Source organism: Microcaecilia unicolor, chromosome 3 (assembly GCF_901765095.1).
Source record: "Microcaecilia unicolor chromosome 3, aMicUni1.1, whole genome shotgun sequence".
In the NCBI taxonomy this organism is placed as follows: Eukaryota; Metazoa; Chordata; class Amphibia; order Gymnophiona; family Siphonopidae; genus Microcaecilia; species Microcaecilia unicolor.
Genome location: NC_044033.1, coordinates 433,347,134 through 433,359,283, shown reverse-complemented (window position 1 = coordinate 433,359,283; position 12,150 = coordinate 433,347,134). Strand labels below are relative to the sequence as shown.

General features: G+C 43.2%; 1 protein-coding gene across 1 annotated transcript in view; it reads right to left on the bottom strand.

Moving 5' to 3' along the window:
* The window catches only part of NOL10 (nucleolar protein 10), a 189,614-nt gene that overhangs the window by 118,660 nt on the left and 58,804 nt on the right, over positions 1-12,150 (bottom strand). The window contains 2 exon segments of the mRNA XM_030198866.1: positions 172-250; positions 10,059-10,144. Coding sequence (XP_030054726.1) covers positions 172-250; positions 10,059-10,144 — 165 coding nt within the window.

The following is a 12,150-nucleotide window of genomic DNA, read 5'->3' as shown; positions in this document are numbered from 1 at the left end:
CTGCCTAGCACTCTTTTATAAAAATTACCCTCTAAATGGGCCAAATATATTAAGTATTAATAAATTTTTTTCACTTTGCTTTTATTATACTTTTACAAACATAAAAAACTCATTGTCAAACACAACCACTCATTTTTTAATGCACAGATAGCATATTTGAAGCAAAGTTACCTGTCCAGTGGAAGTTCCAACAGCCATATGCAAAGCTCCATTAAACTTCAGTGCTGATACGGATGGCAAACCATCTATCCTGGAAGTTAAAATTTCTTAATCAATTTTTTTTAGACATCCTTAAATAAATATACATTTTCCTAGCGTTTTTATTTTCTATAGGAACAGCTATAAATTAGGGGTGGCCAACAATTAAAAATTTTAATTGCATGAGAGGAAGTGACATCACTGCTTGGTGATGGATGTCTAGAAACAGCTCTGCTGGGGTACTTAGTTGTGATTACCTGCTTCCCTGGAGGCTGATTATTCCTTTTCCCCGTGGAGAGTGCAGGGGAAGAATGTCAACACGAAAGAAGCTCGAACGATTCAAATATATGGTTTTAAAGGGCGCCTGGGACCCACTGCAAAATGGCTGTGGTGGACTCCAAGTCAGAGGAGATGATGTGCGATGACATGGCGATTAGTGATGGTGAGCTGTCTAAAAGCAAAGTTGCAACGTTGTTTAAGGAGTTAAAATCTGAGATTTTTGGCTGCTGTGCTGATATAAAAACTGCAGTAGCAGAGTTGTGCTTGGAGGTGAGTGACATTGACAATCGTACTCAGCAGGCAAAGGTTAGGCTTGAGGGTGTTGATGTCTTGTTGACCACACTGGAAAAGGATTTACAAATGAAAAGTAAAATGTGGCAGGAACTGCAAACAGTTCTAGAAGACCTTGAGAATTGCTCCAGATGTTGCAATTTGCGATTCAAAAGCATACTGGAGGTGGAGAGATACTGGAGCTGTTAGCAAGTTGTTCAGGATATTTGTGTGGTGATTCTACCCAGGGCTGAAGTAGAGGGCGCAGCACCTACTCTGTGTGAGATCAAGTTGGATCAGGCTTGGGATTTCAGGTGAGATCCTGGAATGTGAAAAGGGATAAATGACAGTTTTTTGGTGAACTGCAGCGCTTAAAATGGGACATTATCATGCTCCAAAAAACTCAAGTTAGGGGGCAAGATCAGCACCTCTTGGGCCATAGAGCTTATAGTGAATGCATTGCCCATTTTGATCCTTCGAGGGGGGAGGAATAGAGAGTTAGTACTTTATGTTAACAAGGGCATTCCATTTATCCAAGATGGCATTTTAAATGGATCCTCTGAGGAGACGTCTAGCTGTTAAAGGATGGGTGTGGGGTAGATGTGTGACTTTGCTCAATCTTTACACCCCTAATGCAGGGCAACGGCCTTTCTTTCAAACTCTACAGGATGCTCTTAGTGGGTTTATTCAGGGAGTAGTGTTATTGGGTAGTGATTTCAATTTACCCCCAGGGGCGTCCCTAGACCACTTGAAAGGGATACTGCCGCAAGTTCAGCTCATCGGAAAAAGATTCTCAATCTGGTGAGAGCGTTTGATCTCCAGGATGTCTGAAGACTTCAAAATCCGTGACAGCAAGCATACTTCTTTTATTTATACGCCCAAGTCATCTACGCTCACATAGATGTGTTGTGGTGTAGTAGACTCTACCATCTTGGAATTGTGTGGCAACTGGGGCCTATCAAAACCAGGCTTGCCATGGATCTGATACATTATGTCGATCTTCTTAGGCAGGACAGGGACTGGCATAGGGGACTCCCAGTTCCTATCGAGGACTTCCACTCAAAAGACAGTCACAGCCTCCCTAGGAGGGGGGACTCATAGTCTAGGACCTCGAGCATCTTAGCCCTGGGCTTGACCTCCACTTCCAAATGAAATGGAATAGGGTCAGTCATTTCCTTTACAAAAGAGTGAAATGAAAGGCTCTCCGGAGGGGACTTTCTCACTAGGCTACTCCTCCTGGAGTGGAGTAGCAGCCTAGTGGTTAGTGCAGCAGACTTTTATCCTGGGGAACTGGGTTCGATTCCCACTGCAGCTCCTTGTGACTGTGGGCAAGTCACTTAACCCTCCATTGCCCCAGGTACAAAATAAGTACCTGTATATATGTAAAACCATTTTGAATGTAGTTGCAAAATGCCACACAAAGGTGGTATATCAAGTCCATTTCCCTTTCCAGAGAAGGGGAGGGTTTAGAGGGGATGCCATAGGACTCATCCTCCGAAAAGTACCTTGGGTCCTCCTCCGATTCCCATGAGCAGTCCTCATCGGTATCAGACAAACTCCTCATGGGAGGGCTGAGACCAAGCCTGCCTCAACTTACAGGAACCATGTCCCTGAGTGGAACATCGAGGAGTCGGCTCCTGCCTCAACCCTAGCGAAGCTTCCTCCACCGATGTCGAGGGGATACCAGCCTGGGATACACTCAACACTGGGGCCACAAACGGCGCAGGAGGCTGCAACGCAGGCCGAGGGCTAAGCAGGGGCCACAACGGGAGGTAGGGAAGGTGCAAGCACCCTTGATACCGATGCACATCGCTGAAGAAGGCCATCTGGCAGCTCAGGAAGCAAGGCCCAGATATGCTCATTGAGGGTCAACACCGGGAAACACTGGGGTGACTGCTCTGAGACAGGCTGCAAAACTGATGGGGCTGAGACGGGAGTCAGGATATGGCTGCCTGAAGACAGATGCATCGGTACCTCCTGGACAGAGGGGGAGTGATCTTCCTAGCGCCAAATCCCTTGACGTCTCAGATCTCCTGGTACCATGTGTCGAGGACAACTGATGCCAATGCTTCTTGGCCTTCACCTAAAGCTCAGAGTCAAGACTCTTTGGTTGAATCTTCACGTTGCCTCGAGGTCAGGCCTGACACTGGCTGGTCCCCAGAACCCGACCCAGCAGCCGGCATCAAGACAGCGCCCAGTGTCTTTGGGTCTTGAAGCAGCTGTGTGGACCAATGCAGTCTTCGAAGTCGATGCACCGACCTCAATGCTGACGCTGAAGACTCGGACCCGGCTCCAAAAATTCTCATGTTTAGCCTCTCTGGACACACGAGTCCTTTTCTTCATACGAACACACAGTTGGCAGGGCTAGGGTCGGACCCTAAACACTGAAGACACCAAGAATGGGTGTCTTTGCCAGAGAGATTGTCCAATTGCAGTGGGTACAGCGCAGCCACTGGGTACTTTAATGGACATGGAAGGAAAAACTTCCTCGGCCAAATCAAAAGGTGCGATGTTGCCTGAAAAAAGGGGCAAAGCACCAGGAAAGCCAAGGGAAAGACCAGACTGGAGACAAGATCTAAACATGGCCTAAGTCATGGAAAATAAAGGCAACTTGAAAAAAAAAAAAAAAAAAAGACAAAGCACCAAAAATGAAGCTCTTCCAGAACGGGGGTGAAGCAAAAACGTGACCTCTCCTCACCGCGGTAGAAAAACAACTGCAGTAACCGCTCCCTCACAGAGGGCAAGAAGGCAACCGCGCATGTGTGGTGGAGCATGTCTCGCACTCTATAAAGCTCTGTAAAGCTTGCCATAAGTTCTGGACTGGGCAATACGGCACCGCAATACCCATTTGTGAGAATTAATAGCCTGCTTGTTCTTGAAGAAAAATCTACTGTTCAAAAAAATTTTTTTAATCACAATTGTGCTTAATCACAGCATGCATTTTGGGCAATAAAGAATAACGTTTCAAATAAAATGTAATACTAACATGAAAATTAATACTTTCAAGGTACTGTAAACTTGAATATTTAAACTTTCTGCGCAAGAGTGGGGAAGGAACATTCACCAAAAGTGATGATTTTTTTTTTTTTTTTTTTTTTTGGGGGGGGGGGGGAAAGAATGATGCCCCCCTTACAAGGAAGTCTCAAAGGCTCATATAATGCCCTCTGAGTTTAGTTTAACGTTCAATATACTGCCTTTCATAGTTGGTTAATACGTTACTTAAAGCGATTTAAAATACAATAAGATACAGTGGGGGAAATAAGTATTTGATCCCTTGCTGATTTTGTAAGTTTGCCCACTGACAAAGACATGAGCAGCCCATAATTGAAGGGTAGGTTATTGGTAACAGTGAGAGATAGCACATCACAAATTAAATCCGGAAAATCACATTGTGGAAAGTATATGAATTTATTTGCATTCTGCAGAGGGAAATAAGTATTTAATCCCTCTGGCAAACAAGACCTAATACTTGGTGGCAAAACCCTTGTTGGCAAGCACAGCGGTTAGACGTCTTCTGTAGTTGATGATGAGGTTTGCACACATGTCAGGAGGAATTTTGGTCCACTCCTCTTTGCAGATCATCTCTAAATCATTAAGAGTTCTGGGCTGTCGCTTGGCAACTCGCAGCTTCAGCTCCCTCCATAAGTTTTCAATGGGATTAAGGTCTGGTGACTGGCTAGGCCACTCCATGACCCTAATGTGCTTCTTCCTGAGCCACTCCTTTGTTGCCTTGGCTGTATGTTTTGGGTCATTGTCGTGCTGGAAGACCCAGCCACGACCCATTTTTAAGGCCCTGGCGGAGGGAAGGAGGTTGTCACTCAGAATTGTACGGTACATGGCCCCATCCATTCTCCCATTGATGCGGTGAAGTAGTCCTGTGCCCTTAGCAGAGAAACACCCCCAAAACATAACATTTCCACCTCCATGCTTGACAGTGGGGACGGTGTTCTTTGGGTCATAGGCAGCATTTCTCTTCCTCCAAACACGGCGAGTTGAGTTCATGCCAAAGAGCTCAATTTTTGTCTCATCTGACCACAGCACCTTCTCCCAATCACTCTCGGCATCATCCAGGTGTTCACTGGCAAACTTCAGACGGGCCGTCACATGTGCCTTCCGGAGCAGGGGGACCTTGCGGGCACTGCAGGATTGCAATCCGTTATGTCATAATGTGTTACCAATGGTTTTCGTGGTGACAGTGGTCCCAGCTGCCTTGAGATCATTGACAAGTTCCCCCCTTGTAGTTGTAGGCTGATTTCTAACCTTCCTCATGATCAAGGATACCCCACGAGGTGAGATTTTGCGTGGAGCCCCAGATCTTTGTCGATTGACAGTCATTTTGTACTTCTTCCATTTTCTTACTATGGCACCAACAGTTGTCTCCTTCTCGCCCAGCGTCTTACTGATGGTTTTGTAGCCCATTCCAGCCTTGTGCAGGTGTATGATCTTGTCCCTGACATCCTTAGACAGCTCCTTGCTCTTGGCCATTTTGTAGAGGTTAGAGTCTGACTGATTCACTGAGTCTGTGGACAGGTGTCTTTCATACAGGTGACCATTGCCGACAGCTGTCTGTCATGCAGGTAACGAGTTGATTTGGAGCATCTACCTGGTCTGTAGGGGCCAGATCTCTTACTGGTTGGTGGGGGATCAAATACTTATTTCCCTCTGCAGAATGCAAATAAATTCATATACTTTCCACAATGTGATTTTCCGGATTTAATTTGTGATGTGCTATCTCTCACTGTTACCAATAACCTACCCTTCAATTATGGGCTGCTCATGTCTTTGTCAGTGGGCAAACTTACAAAATCAGCAAGGGATCAAATACTTATTTCCCCCACTGTAATTGGCTATAAAATAGAAAGACCGAACAGAGAGGGTAAACAGCACACATAGAAAGTATACAGACAAAAAAAAAGCAACACTGGGCCTTTAAGACTGAGACAACAGGAGTGATTTATTGATAAGTGACCCGGCACGGGCCATGTTTCGGCGTGAAACAACGCCTGCCTCAGGGGTCAGGGTTAGGTTGTACGTGGTTTGTAATGTGTATCTGTCCAGTATCTCCAAAGACAGACAGGTAAAATCTTTAAGACCAAGCTCACCTGTCTCCTGTAGCAATCTTGTCTTTTTGTAAAAGCAAAATATATATTTTGCTTTTACAAAAAGACAAGATTACTACAGGAGTTTTTAAACTCTACATCGTAGCTGTCCTTTGAGACAGTGAGCTTGGTCTTAAAGATTTTACCCGTCTTTCTTTGGAGATATTGGACAGGTACACATTACAAACCACTTACAACCTAACCCTGACCCCTGAGGCAGGCGTTGTTTCACGCCGAAACATGGCCCGTGTCGGGTCACTTATCAATAAATCACTCCTGTTGTCTCAGTCTTGAAAGCCCAGTGTTGCTTTTTTTTGTCTGTATAAAATAGAAAGGAAATGAAAAAATGTTTAAACTTTATTTTTTTTATTTCAAAAGAATTGAAAGCTTAAAAAAGATTAAATATTAGCACATTAAAAGAATTTGAAAACAGAGGTACTAAAAAAATATTAAAAGAAGATAGAAGAAAGATTAGTAATAGTGTAGAAAGATTAGTTGGGGGGGACAAACCCAATGTCCAAAGCCAACAATCTCAAACATCAAAATGCATGAGAGAACAAGTAAGTCTTCAACAGTGTCTTAAAACATGGGACTGCTTGTTTCTACTCTACAAATAGGGTGGAAGTAAATTCCATTTTAGTGGACCAAACATGGAGAAAGAGAAGCACATTAGTCGAGATGAGTAGGGAATGAGATGTGGAAGATGTACAGAAAACCAGTGTATTGAATTTTATGAATATGAAACAGAACCTAGTATTGGATATGTCTATTGGAAGCCAGTTAAAGCCTATAAGGGCCAAACTAATGTGATTCGACTTACTACTGCATTTTGAAGGGCTTATATCTTTTGGATAGTAGAATATCATCCGCATTTGAACAGAGAATGTGTGAACCTGAAGACAGGCAGAGAATCAGTTTAGCTGGCTCTGGCTCAGGCTCTAGCAGCAGCAATGACTCCAGCAACAACAGCGAGTCCCACACACTGCATTCAGCTTTCCGGAAACCTTGTCTTTGCAGCATTCGGCGGCAAAATAAGACGTTATATCAGAGGAGAGGAGGTTCACGGCAGAGGCAAGGCATTCAGGTCAGCAGCATGTAGCAATCACTGCCTCACAGAACAGTGTGTTTTAAGCCTAAAGAATTGCCTTTATTGATTCTTGAAGTGCATTTCTCTAGTTTGGCCAGCATGTGGTGCATATTATGTAAGCTATTACAAAGAACTGACCTTTCCCTTCTCTAGTTAACGCAGATAAAGGAAATGCCTGTACTGATGTAACCAGCTTTTTTTTGAATATTCTTGTTCTGAGCTCTGATTGGCCTGGAATTTGAAATTACCCAGTAATACTGGATTTTGCTCCAGACTTAGCTAGGAAGAAAAGAAAGCAGGATCTCTTTGCTAAGGCTCAGTGAACAATTACATGTCCTGATCTTCCCATGTACTATTTAGACAGTATACAAATGTTTAGCTAGTTTTCTAATTGATCTATTTTCAGTAACCTGTTATTGTTTGCTGATTACACATTTTTTGTCCACTGTTCAAGTTCTGACAATAAACAGTTTCAGTTTGTTGCCTCTTTGCCTGGACTAATAAAGAATCCTGGTGGTTTGTATGCTGGGTCTGTGCATGCTTTCTGGGAACTGTGGGACCACTGGGAGTATGGCTCCAGTAACCTAGAAATCACTGGGGATAATTTGAGAGCGGGAGACCCACCCAGAGGCAGTTGTGATCCAGTCAGTGGGAGGAGGGTACTACTGTAGAGCACAAGCAGAAGATGCAGGAGGACCCGAGCTGTGCTGGGGATAGACCCTCCTAAGAGACTGTAGGGTAACCCCAGGCAGGTGGCTAGGCATTTTGTGACACTACCGCAGCTTGATACTCTGTGAAGAGAAATCTATTGAGGTAAATATGGCAGGGCGGGTCAGTGTTAAAAATATATTCCTGGCCAGTGTTAAAAATTTTAATGCATTAATTGCCCAATCCTATTTTAAATGTACCTCTTCAAGGTCCATACTGTTAAATGGAGCTTGCTCTGAGGAAAAGGATGTTATCTGTGGAGTACAACAGGGATTGGTCCTCAGGCTGGCTCTTTTTAACATCTTTGTGAGTGATATTGCAGAAGGGCTGTCTGGTAAGGTTTGTCTCTTTGCAGATGATACCAAACTCTGTAATAGGGTGGACACCCTGGAGGGTGTGGATGGCATGAGGGAAGATCTAGCAAAGCTTGAAGACCGGTCCAATAATTGGCAACTAACACTTAATGCTAAGAAATGCAGGATCATGCACTTGGGTTACAAGAATCAAATCAATTCTTGTATACTGCCAATATCCCCTTTCCAGGGTTCAGTGCGGTTTACATTCTAGGTCAGACAAAAGCAAACAACATTAGTGTGAGGTATGAGAGCAATTAGAGAATCCAAGGGAACAGTATAATATAGGGAGTGAAGTGCTTCTGTGACGAAAGAAGAGTGGGACTTGGGGGTGATTGTGTCCGATGACCTTAAGGTGCCCAAACAAGTAGAAAAGGTGACGGTCAAAGCCAGAAGGATGCGGGATGACCAGCAGGAAAAAAAAAAAAAAGGCGATAGTGCCCTTGTACAAGTCTTTGGTGAGGCCCCATTTAGAGTACTGCATGCAATTCTGGAGACCACATCTATGAAAAGATATAAACAGGATGGAGTTGGTCCAGAAGGCATCTACAAAACTGGTAAGCGGTCATAAAACATATAGGGACAGGCTTATGAACCTCAACATGTATATACTGGAAGAGAGGCGGAAAAGAGGGGATATGATAAAGATATTTAAATACCTCAGTGGAAATAATGTACAGGGGGTGAGCCTTTTTTCAAATGAAGAAAAACTCTGAAAGGAGAGGGCATAGGATGAGGTTAAGAGGAAACAGGCTTAGGAGGAAATCTAAGAAAATACTTTCACAGAAACTGTAGTGGATGTGTGGAATGGCCTCCCGGTGAAGGTCGTGGAGACAAGGACAGTGTCAGAATTTAAGAAAACATGGAACAGGCACATGAGATCCCTTAGGAAATGGAGGAGTTAGTGGTTACTGAGGAATGGCAGACTGGATAGGCCATTTGGCCCTTGTCATCATGTTTCTATGTTTCATATTCATGCTACTATCATAAGAATTTTAAAGTTGATAAAATTCAACACCATAAAATTTCAGAATGGACATGTTATTACCTGCAAAAAGACGCACCTTCCCTGAGCCCATCCACAGTATTTCTTACAAAAAAATGATGACTAAAACCAACTGAGGCCCATTCACAGTATTTCTTACAAAAAATGATGAATAAAACCAACTGAGAACCAACCCCTGCAAAACAGCACTGGAAACACCCAACTCTTCAGAATGCCCTCCATTTGTCACACCTTTGTGTCTTCTCCCACCCAACTAGTTTCAGTCCTAACCCAGTCAGCTACATTAGATTCCATACCAAGAGGTTGCTTGATTATAAATATCACCCATATGGAAACACATCAAAGGCTTTGCTGAAATCCAAAATACATTTTTTTTTTGGGGGGGGGGGGGGGGGGGTAGGAGGAATTTTATAAATGACGCTCAAAATTTGGCACCTGAAAAAATAAGCACCAAGTGCTATTCTATCAAGGTGCACACACCCTTGATAGAATAGCTCTAGCACCAACTCCCACGCCTAACTTTGGTCACCAGACTTATGCCTGCTGAAATCTGGTGTAAACGATGGTGCCCAAGATAGACGTGCCGAGGCAGTATACTGTAACTATGTGAAACTTTAATGAACGGCCCCAAAACAACCATAGACACACCTCCTTTTGAGTTATGTGCTAGTAAAGTTAGCGTACAGCCAGATGTGTGTGCACATTTGAATGGTTACCAATTAGCTTCAATAATTGGTTGTTAGCACTCATTTACTGAAGTTAATTTGCTCAACGGCCAATTAATTTATGTGCACCTCTCAGGAACGTGCCCAAATTTTGGTGCGTAAATCCAGGCACTATATATAATATCCAGAAGATTATTTCTAAAGCTCTCCCCTGACATAACTTTTTTTAAACTCTTAATAATCTGACATTAAAGTCGAGTTATTTGGTTCCCATTTTAAACCAGCATGAAATGTATCCTCCTCCTCCACAAAGGCATTAAAAATGGATGCTATGACAGAAATTTTGAGGATTCACACACAGCATGTTTAGAGTTCAGTACTGCTGCCACTTACTCTGCATCTGCTATGATGCTACCTAATGCGCAGTCCAACATTCCAACACGATTCCGTGTTCTGGGATCCCAGCATTCTACTTTTCCCTAGGTTAACAGTAACATACAGAAGTGAGTGAAGTGATTATGAGGAAGGTAGTGATCTTAACACAAATTCAATAGCTACTCTGCACATATCACTTAAATTAAGGCAAAAGGAGCATACTAGAACATTAGATTTAGCTTAACACTGCTTGTCCGTTTTTTTATGCAACGTGCTTTCTTACAGATTAGTTTCACCATACAACATAGGAGGAATTTGTTTCCTAGAAAATTTTTTTTAAGATAAACATTTGCTTACATACAGTTCTTTTAATAATCTCTCTCACAGCATAAAAGTTGTCTTGCACAAGATCAAAGGAAGGCCCTCTCGCCAACCAGCACATAACATGTTCAGTTCTTACATATGCCACTTTCCATTAAGAAAACAAGGTTGAAATGATCCCCACAGGTAAGCACTAGTAAATAGTACATAATGAACTCCATAAAGAAATTAAATAGTTCATTCATTTAAAACAGGCCTGCTATGCATCAAGAAACCCCCCCCCCCCAAAAAAAAAAAAAAAAAAACACTTATGCTTTCGGTCTAAGCAAAATGGCTGCCTGTTGAGTTACTGCATGAGACCTTTATGGTGAAAAGAAAATCAAAAATCTGGGTTTTTCAGGTGGCGTCCCACATAGAGTATAGTAATTCCTAGACATGTACGCATTAGCACAGCAAGGCCTGGGCATCGGAACTCCAGGTTGTCTTCAGCTGGAGAGGGCCCCCGAGACAGAGGGAAGTCCTGCCTTCCTCGAAGTTGCCAGCTTGTCTCCAGAGCAGCGGAATCTGTCGACACAGCCACATCCTCCAACGCGCTCAGTTGAGGGCATCAAGTCAGTAGGTGGAGATAGACTGCGACAGGGACATGTGGATCTGGAAGAACCTGCAATGTCTGTGACGCAGGGGACAGCCGAGAATGGATCGGCAAGGAAAGAGGCTGCTTGGCTTGAGGAGGCTCATTTGAAGGAGGTGATCTCTCCCGGAACCACAGGTACCTGGCTGCTCCTGGAGGGAGGTGTCTAGGACTGAACTCTCCCTGCTGCAGAGACCAAAAGTCTTTAATTTAGAATCTATTTGGGAGACTATTTTAGCTCTGCGGCTGTCTCTTGAGACTCAGATACAGACTTTAGCTACACACTGTTCCTCAAATTTCTGAATCGCAAACCATGAAGACTCGAGTTGTAAATTTGGAGACTAAGACAGACTATTGTAACTAAACTTCAGGCTTGGGAAGGTAAAGGTGAAATTTGGATTAAGGACTGTGTATGTATTTGCAGGAAAATGGAGACCTTGGAAAATGAGGTCAGACGCCAAAATTTGAGTGTGATCAATTTTCTTAAAATATTTTCAACATCAGCTTCTGATGTGTTTAAGAGATCTTCTTGAAGAATTAAAAGGTTCCCGAATCCTCTCATCCCCCAATCTCAAAGATTTAGGGCCTCTTTTACCAAACAGCACTAGCGTTTCCCGTGTGACAATGCCAACAAAGCCCATTCAAAGTGAATGGGTTTTGTCAATATTGCTGTGTTGGGAATCGCTAGCTCAGTTTAGTAAGAGAGGCCCTTATTATCTTCCTACTATTAAAAAAAAAAAAAAGGAATGTCCCATCCAGCATTCCTACTATTAAAAAAAAAAAAAGGAATGTCCCATCCAGCATTCCTACTATAAAAAAAAAAAAAAAAAAAAAAGGAATTCCCCATCCACCATACTCTGTCTGTGGACAGCTTAGATTTAACAGATTTCCTACAGCAGTCGGCTACTGAGGTTCTGGCAACCTTATTGGTTCAAATGGCATTAGATTCAGATAAGAAATGGCTCATGTTCTTATTTAAGGACATTTTATTTATGAATTGCAAAGTTCGGATATTTCCAGATGTCTCTCACGAGCAACCCAGAAGAGGAGGCGGCAATGTTTGTTGTTACAGCCTCAAGTTCTGCAGCTGGAGGCAACTTTCGTCCTATGCTATCCTTGTAGATGTGTTGTAATATTGCAGCAAGTGATATTGCAGGG